Source organism: Haliotis rubra, unplaced genomic scaffold, assembly GCF_003918875.1.
Source record: "Haliotis rubra isolate DU_JTF1 unplaced genomic scaffold, ASM391887v1 Scf1168, whole genome shotgun sequence".
Classification (NCBI taxonomy): domain Eukaryota; kingdom Metazoa; phylum Mollusca; class Gastropoda; order Lepetellida; family Haliotidae; genus Haliotis; species Haliotis rubra.
This window is the reverse complement of record NW_025765079.1, coordinates 128,890-146,585: the sequence shown is the minus strand read 5'-3', so window position 1 is coordinate 146,585 and position 17,696 is coordinate 128,890. Positions and strand designations below refer to the sequence as shown.

The following is a 17,696-nucleotide window of genomic DNA, read 5'->3' as shown; positions in this document are numbered from 1 at the left end:
ATTCACCACCAGAGACTTCGGTTGTGTCTTGGAGGATTTAGGACCTCGCCAATTCACAGTCTGTATGTCGAGACCCTGTCTTAGTTTAAGACGAATACAACTGGCTTTACAATATATCCCCAAACTTCGCTCTAATACCTCTAATCCAGCATTTAGCAGTACATTCCATCCTCCATATCAGCATTTATCTGACAAGAAAAATAACACCAAGACCACCATTTGGGTATGTTATAGTTATGTTATACTTATTTATAAACACCTCTACATGTCACATGCAGTAGTACAATACGCACAAATAACACACACGCGACATCGAGTTTCCATTATGTATGAAGGAATGCAGATATTATATACAGTTGCCATTTAGGTCACCTATAACCGACATTTCTGAAATATATCGCATACTGACTTAAGGGTTATCTACTTTATAATTATCGTTAACCAGCTGCTACGCCATTACAGGAATAATACAATTCAAATAACAAGTATGTGGCAGTACAGAACACTCAATAAACCATTCTCAAATAAACAAAGCGACAAAACCCACATCCATACGATGTCTCTGATAAAAACAGAGTCGACTGTACACGTTTATCATTAGCATGTGTTTATGAATTACTTAGGAGATAATCTATTGTTTTTTACATTTTGGAAGTGATTGTAGTTGGTTGAACGCTGCTAAATGTCATTTAAAAGCGTTCAACTAACTATAATCACTTCCAAAATGTAAAAACAACAGAATTATCTCCATTCTACCTTGACATATGCACCATGAATAAAACTCTTTATAAATATGCGCTCATTACCCTTGCGTCGTGTTTTGGCCTAGACTACGACTCTTAGAAACTGGACATTATGACGTTTACATACTCATACCTTCGGTACTAAGAGTTACTTTGTGTGACTGTTCAGTCATTTCATGTTGGAACCAGGCTGGATCAATATTTTCATCCATATCCGATCTAAACACATCAAAGAAATCGCCGAGGTCAAACGTAACAGTTTCAGACGACATGTTTGTTTACCTTTGTAAGGGTAAATGAGTGCAAAATATTCCTACGCGCAGTGAACCGGCTCTCAGAAGCGGTTTTTGAAACTTTTTCACTTCTAATTGTTAGTCACAGCCAATCAAAAACGAACATACTTAAATGTCATGGTAGAATATCAATAAATCGCTTGTGCCAGGCATAACCGGTTGCAAATTCTAGTCATTTGCTCACACCGGAGCGGATGGTACAGGTCAAAGAAGGGAATTTCATTCTACAAACAGTTGTGTGAGAGAAACGTCATAAACGGTGATCACTACTTGCAATATATGTTCCACTGGCCATAGATTATGTTACTATCAAAATAAATCTTGCGTATAGTTATCTGTTTTCAATAACATTAAGTACAAACATATCATGTTTGCTTTATATCAGTTTTAGCCATGGCGAGCAAGGAGGACAGTGATGCAGGAGTTCCAATGACAGAGTTACATTGTCAAGGAGGAGACAGACGTGAGCCCACACCACAGAGAGAATCATGGAGCAGACATCTGGACTACATGCTGACAATGGTTGGCTACTGTGTTGCATTAGGGAATATACTGAGGTTCCCCTACATCTGTAACAGGAACGGTGGAGGTAAGAATATATGTAGGTTATTATAGGATATTGCAAAGGATTAGCAAGACAGCAAATTGCAATACCTGTATAATCAATAACATATTTCAAACACACACACACACACACACACACACACACACACACACACACACGATCCAATAAACATGTACATGAAGCCATTTGGGAAAAGCTGTAAAGTGTAAGGTCTTGAATTCCCACGTTATTTCTGATGAATAAGAGGTGGATGTGTTTGAAGACCAACATTGCCGCAAGGTTAGTCTACTTCTTAATGGACTCCCTCTTATGGGAGGGGCCTGATTAAACTGAATGTATGCGATCGCTAAAATGGGGCCTTAAACACATCCTATTTTATGGTAGCTACTGAGGTTCCCCTACATCTGCAACAGGAACGGTGGAGGTAAGAATATATGTAAGTTATGTTTTATGATTCTTGGAGACAGCAAATGGCTAGACCTGTATGATGTGTGACACAATTTGGAAACACACACACTATCCAATAAACAGGCAAATAAAGTCATTTTGAAAAAAAAATGTATTGTCTCAGGTCTTGAATTCCCACGTTATGCTTGATGAAACAGTGTTCCCTTCATATAACGACGTGTCAGCTTGATGTGGAATACAGGAATGGCGCAGGAGATACCTGGATACATTGTTAACTTGAAGGGGGAACCCGGTATGACCAAGGTAGACTACACTGCAAAACGAATTGTGCCCTGCTGTTATGGAAACTTCGTATCTGTAACATACCTTCTCAATCTCAAGGCATGTTCAGTTGGAAGGCCTAGCTTAAGTTCATGGATGTAATGCATATAACCTGGAAGAGTCTTATTAACTCAGCTAGTACTCATGTGGAGAATCGAATCTGGGTCTTCAGCTTTAACCACTAGGCTACCCCACCCACCCAGTGAAATAGCACTTTAATCAAGTGTTTCTTTTTTTCACATTCTGCTTTTCGTCACTTACGATTGTAATCAATGACAAATTATCCTTTGGAACTCTGTTATTACTTGAACACGTGACTACATATTCCCCAGGAGCATTCCTCATACCCTTTCGTCTTAATCCTGGTCACCACCGGGTTCCCATCATTCTTTGTGGAGGCGACCATCTCTCAGTATTCGGGAAAGGCTGCCAAACAAGTCTGGAGCTTCTGTCCCATGTTTAAAGGTCAGTGACAATTCTATTTAATATGAACGTGTATACTATATACTAATGAAAGGAATTAACATTTGAGACAAATATATAATGTTTATATATTATTTTTTATTTCCATCTTTTGAAGTTACATTTCATAATGTTTTTGATAATCACGTATGATCTTGGATTATATTTTGTGTGTTGAATGTGTATACATGATGTGATCCCTTATTACCACTTGTTTGCAGCTCACTGGATGTTTTATAGTATAAATGTAGTCCGTTTCTATGTCAAATGTGTTCTCTTCACGATATGGCTGAAATATTGTCGATGTGACGTTACGTTTTAACTCACTCACTCACCTTATTCTCAGTGATCCATTCCCACAATTGTCTCGACTGTGTGGCCTTTAACGCCTGATGCAATCAGTTTGGGGGACAAATAAAGTAAATGGTTAGGATATTACCTTGTGTTGACGTTTTAAATTTGCATGCCTTCGACATGTTGCGTTTTCCAGCAGATATAATGAAAACACAATGCCTTTTAGAAAGTTGTCAAATGTAGCATATGTTCTGTTTGGGATTAATCCTAAATATAACATATGTTGTTACACACACACACACACACACATATATATATATATATATATATATATATATATATATATATATATACTGTATTCTTGTTCCTGAAGAAGGCGTATAATTGGGGTTTTGTTGTATCGACAACCAGGAGTTGGTGTTGGCGCTGTTGTTGTTGCATTTGCATACATGCCCTATTACAACCTGTATCTGGCCTGGCCCATCTACTACATGGTGAAGTCCTGCACAAGCGTCCTGCCCTGGACAACTTGTGGCAACAGCTGGAACACCGACCTGTGTATTGACTACGTGAATACAACGTACAGCAGTAACAAGACAGCCCATGCAAGGAATACGTCATATACCATCACCAAATCTGAAAAATGGGAAAATGTGACTCTAGCTCACACACCTGCGGAGGAGTTTTGGCAGTACGATATATCTATCATGATATTTTTATCAGGACACGCTTTGTCGAAATACGTTTCCCGTATAAAGATTCTTTGCGACAATATGGTGCTCCTGTTTAAAAAGAATGTATATATATATATGTATATATGGTTTGAAGTTGATTTTAAATAACTCTCGTTTTGTATAAATAACTTTATGTGTAAATTTGTATTGGAAATCCAAAAGCTTTGTGTACATGTCTTGAAAGGTCTATATTGCACAAATATGGTCTTCTAATAAATATGATCGTTTAATTCACTTTCCCATTTATCGCATACGTTTAGAAAACTGGATTTAGATATGAGACTATCGTAAAATGTTCTTGATCCTTTAGTAAGTTTAATAAGATCATTCCAAGGGGAACATAGCAATACTTTTGTTATGCTTGGGTGTCCAGCTGTTTGAATGACTTCGCTCCTAACCGAAGGATGTGTTCTATTAGAAAAACGGCTAGTCTCTAGCAGTTTGATTTTAAAACGTATCTCTTCAAACAGGATTTTTTTAATGAATCAATAAAAGTTTTAACATCAGCCATCCTGAGTCTTTCGCATTAAATTGATTCTTTATACACGTGATCACTTTCAAAATGAGCTTAAAGAATTCTATGGGGAAACCATTTAGGCCAGGGTTTTTATTGTTTTTCATATTAACAGCAAGTGAAAGTTCCTCGAGAAGTATTTCACGTTCTAATTCATCTGATCGGTCTTGTTTAAGGAAGGAGTGGCAATAGTTTGGAATACAGCTTTACTCTCGTCATCGATTACATTACTTGATTTATACAATGTTTCTTAAAAAATATTCTGTTCATTCATTATTGCTTCTCCGTCTGTTATTTCATAACCAGTATCAATAATAAAAGAATTAATAAGTTTGTTTGTGTAGTTTCTATTCTCCAGATGGCAAAAGTAATTAGTAGGTTTCTCCCCTTCATCATACCATTGGATTCTTGTCACATTTCATACCCTGTGTTTGGCTTTCAGCTACAATGTCCTTGGTGTCTCAACAGGCTTGGAGGATGTGGGGTCTCTGCAGTGGCACACAGTTGGATGTCTCTTGTTTTCAACTGTCGTAATCTTTTTATGTCTTATTCGTGGAGTCAAGTCTGTTGGTAAGGTAATGTTCACAGAAATTCTTCATATCACTGATAACATCTGTAACCCTCCCCTTTTAGTATTGAATACACTGATTCCGAGCCTACTATTCCACACAACATCCACTCAGATACGGGTAGATCCTTTCAAAGTTCAGATCTCAATATTTACAAACTGTACACGAGTTCTTTGTTCAACAGGAAACAAGACATAAGTTCCCTAAGCTTACTGTGCTGACTCGCTAGTCGCAAGAAGTCACTAGGGAGGATCGGGTTGTCAGGCTCAACGACACTGTGTACACCCATGCTCCTGATGTCAATCACTCCCACTTTGATTTACTACCAGTATCACTCAGTGAGATCGTTGGTCCCGAACGAGCTGTCCAATTTATCTGTGCCGGTCCCCAAACTTTTAAGTCAATTTAGGTCTACCAAGCTTTTTAATCGTATAATATTTCCTTTTTTAAATTATGGCTCAGTTTTCCTACCATCGCCAGCGGCTGATGGGATGGTGTAAATCCAGCTAGGGTCAATGCAGGTAACAAAGGTACTGTAAGTCCCCATGGTCCCCAGTATGGTGATCTACCTTCAGTTGTTGGCGATATATAGCCTGTTTTTAGTTTGTTTTGTCCAAAAAATGATATAAGTAAAGACACTACTTTCAATTCTAACTGTGATAATCTAGTTTGTCACTGTCCTTTGATGACAGATTTTGTAACATACACATATTTTCTATCAACGTCAAAATTATTCTCGTCACGATATGGCTGAAACATTGCCGATGTGACGTTAAATATTAAGTCACTGTTTGTGCCTATCGCAATATCTTGGCAGGTATCTGTATCATAATATTATGTATCATGATACAATGGTTTTTTACTGGGATTTATCTACCGAAACAAATTCATTTGCATTAGCAATCGAAAGAACTATCCCACATCAATGATCCATTTGATTATGGGAGTTATGTAGGATAGCCAAGTGGTTAAGGCCAAAGACCCGGATTCGATTCCCTATATGGGTACTATATGTGAAGCCAATTTCTGGTGCCTACCGTGATATTGCAGGAATATATATAAAACCATATTCACTCACTTACTTACTAGCTGTTGTGTGTAAATATCCGTTATATTTAATGTAAATAATATTAGATTCACAAGCTAATACATAATTCAAAGTTTTCGTAATCCAGATAATATAGATGCCATGAAGGTCACAGCATGTCCAATAACTTGATCTGTCCCTCCTGCAGGCTGTGTACGTGACTGCGCTGCTGCCGTACGTCCTCCTCATCTCCATCTGCATCACAACGCTGCTGCAACCAGGTGCTCTAAATGGCGTGCATTACTTTTTCATACCTGACTTCAACAAACTACTTGATATACAGGTGTGTTTAAATTGACGAAATTCAAATCTTTGCAGTTCTATGTATTTCCTTACAACCCTCGGCTTCCAGTGTTAATGAATACTGACCAAACAGGCCCGACTAACATTTATTTTGCAAATATAACATATGTTACATTTGACCAATTTCTAAAATGGCATTGCGTATTCATTGATAAAATAGTATTCAATTTCGAGTTCTTGAATCGTGTAACATGCTTGAAAACACTTTTATGTTTCATTCCATAACTTCCGATGTTTTCCTTCTATAACATTCTGTGACTATGTAATATCACTAATGTCATCATAAATCACTGCTAATAGCGTCGTATATCGTATTTTTCCCAGCATATCATCATCATGCGTTTATGTCTGTAACATGCTGGAGCTGGACTACATGTACGCTATCCGCGAAGAGCTGCGAAGATGCTGTTGCGGCTTAACGAAACACGGACAACGAATGTGTATACCTGATGTGATCCTTTATTATCAGTACTTCTGTCTATTGACGACAGGTTTTTTAGTATAAAAGTTGTCCTTATCAATGTCAAATTTATCTCTTCACGTTATCGCTGAGATATTGTTGATGTAAATAATAACTCACTAATTCTTTTGTTTTACTGTCCTTTGACGACATGTTAAGTAACGGACATAAATCTTTATGGCTGAAATATTGCTGATGTGACGTTGAGTATTACCTCAGTCACTCACTCTATAGCATTCTATGTTGAGACTATGCTGGGATATTCCGGCTTCTTCTGATGCTTCCAGACAAATATCAACTCCCTGTTTAGATATAGTAACTAGCATACCCCTCCCATCTACTGAATGTTGATAGGAGCAATGAAGCAAAAATAATTCTGTTTGACGATGAATTACATTACCGCTTCACATAGGTGTGGCTGGAAGCATGTTTGCAAGTGTTCTATTCACTGGGAGTTGGATTCGGGATGATTGGCACTGCTGCCAGCTACAACAACTTCCATGAACCATGTCTCCGGTGAGTTTAAAACACAACAGAGCGATAACATGACAAAATATCAAACTGAAACCTTACATGATTACTTAAGACAACAGGACTGTGCTTACTTCTGCGTGCATTACTGACAATCACTTTGGATATAGACGTGTGTTCTATCACTGCAATGTCAAGGACAATTTACAAATTACACGTAGCATCATATGGATCAGATGTGTATAAAACTGAATGTCTGAAGGTGTGTTCAGCTATAATCATAGACTCAGCGCAACCAGTGCAATCGTGTGGCAAAGTCTCTCAATGAAACGTTACATGATTAGCTGTGATTACATCCCAGAAAGTTGCATTTTTTAAACCCAGAAAATCATCATTATTAAAATAGGTTTGGAGGTCTTTGAGGTAGTTTAGTTAGGTGTTCCGTGTTAGGGGCGAATAGGCTGGTTGTAATATACAGTGGAAGCCCTCTAAACCGGCAGTCCTCCAATCCGGCATGCACTCAGTATCGGCAATTTAGTCTCGGTCCCAACGGATGCCGGTTTACAGGGCTTCCACTGTACAAACCTCTTGAGGACAGAGACGTTTTAATATTTGTTTCATCATTGGGTTATTCAAGTGATTGTACGGATGTCGATGTGCCACCTTTACCTCTAGCAATGTAAGGATTAGAAAGTGATACAATTTAATAGTTAATAACCTGTGTGTTTATATTCACAGAGATAGTGTCATATTGACGATTATCTCAGAAGGAACCAGTATCTTCTGTGGCCTGGTGACGTTTGCTGCTCTCGGAGTCATGTCACAGAGAACGGGCGTTCCCATTGAAACTGTTGTCACAGGGGGTAGGTAATCTAAGGGGTTTTCGTTTTAAAAAACAGACACCTATTTCTGTGAAACAGTAAGGGAAAGTGATTAGAGGACTGCTGAAAACGAGGTTTCATATTAACTAGTTCAATGGTATATTGTGTTTGGGACACAGTTGAATTACGGAGCAAGTGATAAGGCCACTGCTTGAGGTCACAGTGTAAGGATACTGTCACGAAATAGCCCTAGAGCGTCATCATCTACATCACAACACAACACAGTATGAAAATTAACAACATAAGTTTATTCAAATAGATATTACAACACACACACTTCCACACATGAAACATCCATCTCCACACTCACTGTACACACATTGCATACTCCCTACAGGTAAACCCCATTCACTTACTCATACGTCAGTCTAAGTCTCACCCGACTCTCACAACACTTTCCCAACACTCGCTTCTTAACACCCTATATCACACGGACAAGCAATTAGTTTACACACACACACACACACACACACACACACACACACACACGTTGATATTATAATAAATTAAGCACTAATACCTACACTTTAATAACATGACAACAGATCATACATGATTACATGATTCGTACAACCATCTTCACAATCTGCGCCAACACATGAATATTAAACTGATTAATATGTTCAGTTCAAAGATGGTACTGTAAATGTCCGTTCATGTCGCACACATAAAGGTCACAAGAGTCAGAGATGCATCGTCATCTAGGCCTCTGTCGCTGGGTCCTCTCCAGGTGTGGTACACACACTCAAGTGTAAGAAAGGGTAGACTACTCAGGCGGCAACCTGCTCGATCATCCCAGGGTTACGACGTATTTTCGTCACACACCATAGTCCGTTTGACTTCATTTGAGACCGATGAATTGCTCACTAACACAAAATCTAATAAATGCAACAAAATCAAACTTTGCACAGTCATGTGAAATCGACAGACCAACTCTGGCGATTTGTCTCATAATTTTGGACACCCGAATAAAAAAGTTGTTCAACAAACGATCATTATTTTGTTGTCACTTTTCGCTGCTTCTTACGAGGGAGGACCACTTGCTGGTAGAACAGCCAGGTTTGCGAGTTGTAAATTAAAACTGTGCCATATTCTTCACAGAAAACTCCAATAAAACATTTTGAAAGCTTTACTGACAACTTGAATGCTACAACCTTGATCCAAATGAACAAGAGTCATGTGAGGCTCGATTGTACCTCAAAATGTGTTAAATGTGCACACCAAAGGCTGGAGGTGTTAGAATATTGACATAAATGTAAAGCTGAAGTCCGTAATCTGATGGTTCAACCTTGTGGAGTGTTTTTGACACTCTGAATCTTTATGATTGGATCTAAACTTAATGCACATGAAGTGGTCTCACAGGTATACATTACATGTAGTTCAAGTTCAGGTTGGTAAATCTGTGGAAGGGAAGTGGCAATTTGTTTGATATTGATCGATAACACATATGTAAGAAGCTTAAGTTGTCAAAATTACCTTGTTTCGATTAACAATATGCACACGGATTGACACGGATGTGAAATAGAGGCGAAGTTCACAATTTTACAGTGTTAATGATAATCATATTTTGGGTAAGATACTCAGGGCCTGTATGCAAAATGAACCATATAAACATAAAGTTCAACCCCGGACTACAGTCATCCACTAACAGCTTCAAGACGCTATTATCCTTGCAAAGCAAAGTGTTTAGTTGCAACATTCTGAATATATTGGTTCATGCTGTATATCGCGTTTCTATTGCAGGTCCAGGTTTGGGATTTGTGACCTATCCAGACGCTCTCGCACAACTTCCGGTCCCTCAGCTGTGGTCATTCATGTTCTTTCTGATGTTGTTCATGGTTGGTTTGGATTCACAGGTACAATATGTTGCGTTCAATTCAATGTTCTAATTCATCGTGATAGCTGAGAACGGTACTGTGGTCCAAATATAAAATGGCAATTGCTTTGGGATTGGTTTTCCAATTTAGAACAAGTCTCCAGCAGCCTATTGATTGAGTGAGTGTCAGGGCCTGGGGATTCGCAATTTCAATTTATAGCAGTCTCCATCAGCATATTCTGATAGTAACCAAAAGGAGATAGTGTCAATTCCCCGGCATTAAGGCTGCCTGGTAAGCGCAGGTCTCCATCAGCCGTTTCTGGTAGTAACTAAAACATCATATTTGAAGCATGAACTAGATCAATGCTTTGTCTGGTTCAGATTCGACCATCGCAGACATTTTTACACATATCCTGAAGAAGTCATACGCCTTTCCTTTTTTCAATACCCAATATCAAACTGAGTGTGGAGGCAAAACACACAAACAATAATTACTGATGGTCGCGTGCTTTAATGTTCAGTGTATTATCTACAAGCAGCAATGCCATTGATGAAATATGTCTGAAGGACGTGTTAAACGACATTTACAGCTCAATATCGCAAAATTAACAATAGCATTCAGAGTAAAATACGACTGGACAACACTGATGTTTATGAACATATTACTGGTTTGCATCGAGCTATACCGTCCACTGTTGTCCTTCCAGTTCCTGAGTACTGAAGTCATTATTACTGCCCTGATTGACCAGTATCCACGACAGCTGAGCAAGAAGAGGATGTTTCTAACAGGAGGATGCTGCCTGACAGTATTTCTGATTGGACTCATCTTCTGTACCCAGGTGACTATGTTTACCTGTTGAACAATCCAGTAGGACAAAACACCCAGTGTTTTTCAACAATGCTTACGACTCAGTGACTCATGAAAACCAATATTGAAGAACATGGAGAACTTTTAATTAATAAAACAGTGGCTGTGGCCAGATATGAATATTCCAGCAAGGTCATTCAATATAGAATGAACCCTAATGGCAATATGAAAGCAAATAGTTATGTATTACAACATGTATCAGTGACTGTAGTGTAGTAGTAGATGTAGTAGTACTAGCAGAAGCAGTACTACTAGAAGTAGCAGTAGTAGTAGTAGTAGAGGGAGTTACTGTATTGGCATCTATGACAATGGTAGTGGTATTTTGAGTGGAAAACGTCGTACAAGTTGTAATAGCAGTAATGTCCAAGGAGCAGCAGTAGAAGTTATTGCTGCGCCGGTAGACATAAGAGCAAGGAAGAGGCGGCAGCGACGAGGGTGGCAGTACTAAACGTAAAAGTGAGTAAAATCTGTTAACCATAATAGTATATATTGCCTGAAGGACGATATGGACTTGCTGACTTCCTGTTGCAGGGAGGGCCGTACATGTTTCAGCTGGTCGACTGGTATGTGTTGTCTCTCGGGCCCATGGTGATAAGTACAATGGAGTGTATTGTCGTGTCGTGGATATATGGTGCGTACATTTATTTATGCTTACTCTTAAAGTTAACTCAATCCATCATGTGATGATTGCTTGTGGGTTTGTGGTCGCCGTTGCTCACAATATTAGTCACCGGATTGTCTGGTCCAGAATGGACTTACAGGTCACCATCAGAAAACTTTCTTTATTCCAAGATTTTCTATTCACTTCATTTGCATACAACAGTTCCTTATAAACATTTATCAAACAGCTCATTTCTTGTCAATGAACAAGTTGAATTTTGTCCCTATATATTGTGTTGGAAGTAAAAGATCCGTAAGGGTCGTTGGAATCCCGAAACTCGTTCTTTGTAGTTTACATAATGATATTAAATGTGCATTTGTTACACGCATTTTTAAACACACAAGGATATACATAGTTAGATGTAATGAGAGGAAAACAGGTGGTTCTTCAGCAAGCGTTTGAATGGGGAAAAGTCAACTGCCGACTTTATGGGCAAATGGATTTTTATGGCCATAGTTTCTATTCAGTCTTTTTTCAGCTGCTAGAAGTATATCTTCAAGACACATGTTCAAGGTACAGACGTATTCAAACGTATTCAAATTTAAACTTTCTAATCGTGGATGACAATATACAGTTTCTCACTGTATGTTTTAACTTCAAAATGTGTTTACTTGAAGGCGGACTTTGTACAAATAGATTACTTGCTTTTTATTCATGGGGTAGAGAGCCGGTCGTAACATTGTCAGAAAGTAGGTACAGTACACATATTAATAAACATTTAGTTATGAACGCTACCTTACAATGTTTGTCAGTGTGACCATATGTTCTGTCAGGTATAACACGAATTAGTAAAGACGTTGAGATGATGATTGGCAAGCCACTGCCGATGCCTGTAAAGATCCTCTGGGCTCTGGTAACGCCGACAATATTGATAGTAAGTACAATGCAGTTGCACGATACAATGATGGCATTGAAGTCTCATATAGACATATGATACCTTGTATATGTGTTTAAAATATGTGTGAGGTGAGTGGGGTTGCCTAGTGGTTAATGCGTTCGCTCGTCACGCCGAAGACCCGGGTTCGATTCCCCACATGGGCACAATGTGTGAAGCCCATTTCAGGCGTCTCCTGAAATGTATCGGCACCAAATACACACCAATTATACATGTTACCCTCACGACACTTTGTTTTATATCCAGATCACTTTCATCTTGACACTTCTCCGCTACCAGCCACCAACCTACGGCAAGTACGAGTTTCCTAGCTACGCCTCTGCAATCGGCTGGTTCATTGCAGTACTGCCCCTTCTACCGATACCCCTCTACATGGTCCTGACTGTCAGGAAGCACATGGCTACCAATTCCCTGAAGAAGGTGATACATTGTTTTTCTTCCGTCTTAAAGTATTCTGATGACATTTCAGATTATGTTATCCATTACACTGCTTTTCACATTTGAATTTGAAGGTCTTTGATTTGGTAGCAGGGAAGTAGAATTTAGACAGGATTATTGTAGAATGTCCTGTTCGGCACTGGCCTTGAAGTGTGTGCGGATGAAACATTTGTTCCTTATCAATTGCTTTTATTGACAGAGTGTACGTCTTGCCTTAATGCCTGATGATGAATGGCGACCTGCGAACTACAGAAGCAGCAAGGTTACAGGAGGAATCGACACGATAACAACCAACTAGCAGGACTATCTTCGTTTTGCTGTTCAAACAATAAAGCCTAACGCTGGTGTTTCAACCTGGTTTTTATTGTACTCAGACACAACTTTCCAACAAGGATAATACACACTTTAATGCAACATTTCACAAGAAACCCCTTCACACTTATCAGCAAAATTTGCATTAAACTATGGTAGTACATAGTAGAATAGAAGTATAAAATATAATAGCAGTGGTAAAAACAGTGAAGTCGGTGAAATGATATTTACATAGCAGCAACAAATATGCTTTCCAATGTTATAATATGCTGTTGTCCATTCTTGAGAGAAAAAGGCCGAGTTGGGCCAATCAAGTAAAATATTTACTTTTTCGTTATGGCTATGGTTTTGTTTGGATAAGCCAAGAGGTTGGGGATCCAGATCATTTCATTTATATCTTTAGTCAACGTGTTACAGAATGTGCTTATCAGAACTGGCACTATTCTCTTCAGAGTGATTCTCTCGCATTTTATAATTCCCATAAGTCTTTGCTTAATTGTGAAAAATATTCGTTAAACATTAGTTCCCATGAGCATAGACGTGTATTAACTATATTTAGAAGTGGATATCTGAGTAAGAAAAATGTCTTTACTAATAACTCCTACATTTGTAAACACTGTAATGTAATGCTGAATGAAAGACATGTACTGTATGATTGTGTATATTTTGTAACAGAGAGAAAGCGATTCATCCCAAATTGTAGTAGTGGTAACCATAATAATGTTTCAAACCTGTGCCAATCAAATAATAACACCTTTCTGTTAAATCTTGCTAAATTTCTTAAACATGTGTTTGAATGTATAAAACTAAAGTAAGTAAATCTGTAGAATCTTATGTTATATTGTACATTTGTATTTTGGGTCATATGGCCCTTCTACAAATAAACATCTTGAATCTTGAATCTTGAACAAAGGTCCAATCGAAACCTATAATTCATTTTTTAAAGAATTTATCAAACTAAGACTTTGACATGTTTAACCTCCAAATAGTGTTGCAAAAGTGTTGATAATATGTCGCTTAAACAACCAAAACAAGTCATGCAATTGACGTAGTACCTTATACCAATTCATGGAAGTTGAGTTTTCAGTTAAAGTTAAATGTTTACTGCACTTGCAGCATGCCAACATGTATCGGTATAAAAGGAATAGCGCACCATTCAATCACCTGAATAAAGAAGTTGTTCATCCATAAAGTGTATCCTTTTCTGACTCTCCAACTTCTAAAAATGCCACTCAAAAGAAGTTATGATACATGAAGGAGCAACACCACGTCGCTGGTTTCGGCAGCATGCAACTGATACATACTTTTAACAAATGATCAGGTAGGTCAGCCTCTCTAAAAAGAATGGTGTCGAATCCCATTTCGGATATCAGACGTTTCACATTTTCTATCCATTGTCCAGTTGAGGAAAGGCCGGCATATAAGATGATGACGCAGGTGTTACTTTGTGAAGGATTTATATGGAATTTCATGCGCTTATTTAAGTTCAGATGGTTGTTCGCATTCGTGACAAACTCTTGTTATTCCGAGACAAGCTGAATACCGACTCGTGTGCCCCGGGAGGGATACAACTAAGAGGAGAAATATGTTTCTTAAACACATATTCTAACGTAAGTATTACCAGCTAAATAGGGTTTAAGAATGACACATGGGATTTGTTTAATAGAATAATATTTTTCAGCTACCTTTACTTCCAAACAGATACACAAAAATGACTTTAAATATTAATAATAAAATAAATATATTGTTTTGAAACAATTTATAATTAGCAATTTATGAAATTATGATTCCTAAAAATGTCGGAAAGCGCACGTACAATCACCAAAACAAGCCTGCAAGTTCGTCAGAAAAAGACTCAACTGGGCCCAGGACAACCATTATGTAAATATACGCGTGTATGTGAATCTCTCATCGTCCATGGCCTCTTTCTTTTATTAATAACTTCACATCAGGCAACACAATTATGTAAGCTATAATCTTTGTATTTTTAATATGCTGATACATATTTTTCATGATTGTAACAAACACATAATACCATAAACGATTTAAGTACGTACTGAGGATTATTTTTTATCAAAGTACCGCACTCATTACGCGCGTTCTGATTGGTTTGTCGTATTTTCGCACATAAAATTCGTCGACAGAGGTACGGAAAAGGTCGAGTAGTGACGAATGTGATCAGCTGGTTAAAAAACAACAATAGTTATCTCCCTTGGACCACAAAACGTTTCTTGAATGTTCTCGAAAGACAGCTTGGCCATGCAAACAGTCCAGACAAAGGCTACTTTTCCATATATTGAGTGGGTGAGTGAGCTTAGTTTTACGCCGCACTTAGCAATATTCCAGCTATATGGCGGCGGTCTGTAAATAATCGAGTCTGGACCAGACAATCCAGTGATCAACAGCATGAGCATCGGTCTGCGCAATTGGGAACCGATGACATGTGTCAACCAAGTCAGCGAGCCTGACCACCCGATCCCGTTAGTCGCCTTTTACGACAAGCATAGTCGCCTTTTACGACAAGAATGGGTTGCTGAACACCTATTCTACCCCGGATCTTCACGGGTACTTTTCCATATATCCTTTTGATATATATACGAACATATCTCGCAAATGCGAGTTGACTTTTCACTTTATAATAGCCACAGATAAATTTTGCTGAAAGTGTATACTTGGTGCCTTGGGACCTGATTGTGAATGGCGTCCTGTGAACTCAGGATTACCAAATAATTCAATAACATGATAACATAATGGCGAACTCTAAGACTACCCTCGTGGAGGCAAATTAGGCAAAACATTAACTTCAAACGCCTTATTGTGATAAATGCAACCTGTAACAAAATAACCGCTTCTTTGTAAATAATATGAAAACTTATTGATAAGAAATAATTATTTTGGTTGATCACGTTGATATACTATGTGATACGATTTTGAGTTCTCTTTGCTATGTTCATTTTAATTATCTTCGAGGTATATTTCGGTTAAAAATAAATATTGAACAAAAAGGTAGGGTGCATTTGTTAGGATATTGTTTTGCGGGGGAGAGTGAAAACAACTTCACATGGTGTTGACATATGTGACCTCTTTATATGTTTGGGACGTGCAGTTGGCTAATGCATGCAGTGCGCACATGCTGGTTTTACATGATGTTTTGGGTGTTGTGCTTGTTTGACTGTGAGGGGAAACACGTTTGTATGTTTGAATTCGGTCAATGAGAATTCTAGAGAGAGTACAAAAACACAACGAAAAAACGATTATAGTAAGATAAGATAAGATAATACTTTATTATCCCGAAGGAAATGTTGGTTACATCGTAAAACACATAAGACAGAACAAAAAAAGGAATTGCAACATACCACATTTCAGTAAGCACTGAGACAGTAAACAAATAAATAGATAAGAGCACTAAAACGGGTGAGGAGTAGGATATGATAAATTGAAATGTTGAGGTAAAAGACGCAGTTGTGTGAAATGGTATGCATGATGGTAAGATGTTAAGGTGAATATAAATATTTAAGATTAACTATTGTTAAAATAATGTGATGCGGTGTGAATGTTCACTTTGGTCACCTGTAAATTAAACTGCCTTTTAATGTGACACAAATTTAGCAAATTGCTAAAGAGCTGTTTCATAGAAGATGGATTTTGACATTCGGTTTTTTTCAACAAATATACTGAAACAGAGAACATATGTTATATATGGGATAAAACATTCAGTTCTCAGTAAAGTGCAGATTCAGTTACTTGCGGAGATGAGTTGAACAGGTTACACAAAAAGAATAGTGTCGAATCCCTTTTTTGTGTTCAGACATTTTACATTCTCGTGTTTGGGCCTGTATTGGTGATCCTTGTAGGTATACACGATACTGACTGACAAGGAAGGATAGGCGTTTCATGCACTGATTTGAGGTCTGATGGTTGAAGGATAACTGACTCCCTTTCCCTTTTGTTCCAACTCACGGCATAACTTGTAATAGTGTTGGTGATTAATGTCCATACATGTATCATCCCTGGTATTTATCGTGTTCTCTGTTTTATCCCGTAATAACACAATACGCCTAATTGGCATATCTCAACACAGTCAGAAAATGCTTCAGTCATATCAAAGTAGGACAGAATTCATAACCTGGTTATATAAGGGTACATATCTACAAATCTGCATGACTTCCATGATGTAGGACTCTTGAAATGGAAGAATTCAATGATTCAGAATACTGCCCCAAAAACCCAGCCAAAACAACAAAAAACGAAAATACAAATAAAACACACACACTGCTTATTTATAATATATACTATTCCCAAAAGAAACGCATAACTCGGAAATCTGTTGCAAAAATGTTGTATTTTCAAATACGTATAACTCGTCCAGAAATAGACTTTAAGAAATGAATTTTTGCATCAGTTTAGAAGAAAGAAATGTCTATACAACCAAGTGGATAATTTTAGATAACGAAGACGCTGAGCGCCATGGTGACGACGTAGAACGGGCGCGACTGGATCTCCTGGCACTCAGTTTAATCTCTTTCAACCTGTTCGGTACAGTTTGACCGGATATCCTCCGAAGTCCAGGCACCTTGGCTGCTGTCCTCTCACCCGTGGCA

General features: G+C 38.1%; 1 protein-coding gene across 1 annotated transcript in view; it reads left to right on the top strand.

Annotated features, from left to right (window-relative positions):
* LOC124257022 (sodium-dependent proline transporter-like) overlaps positions 1-13,081 on the top strand; it is a 49,760-nt gene extending 36,679 nt beyond the window's left edge. Inside the window, exons 5-11 of the mRNA XM_046690991.1 lie at positions 7,963-8,087; positions 9,849-9,961; positions 10,629-10,760; positions 11,321-11,420; positions 12,224-12,324; positions 12,592-12,765; positions 12,983-13,081. Coding sequence (XP_046546947.1) covers positions 7,963-8,087; positions 9,849-9,961; positions 10,629-10,760; positions 11,321-11,420; positions 12,224-12,324; positions 12,592-12,765; positions 12,983-13,081 — 844 coding nt within the window. The remainder of the gene's footprint in view (positions 1-7,962; positions 8,088-9,848; positions 9,962-10,628; positions 10,761-11,320; positions 11,421-12,223; positions 12,325-12,591; positions 12,766-12,982) is intronic.
* The last annotated feature ends 4,615 nt before the right edge of the window (positions 13,082-17,696 follow it).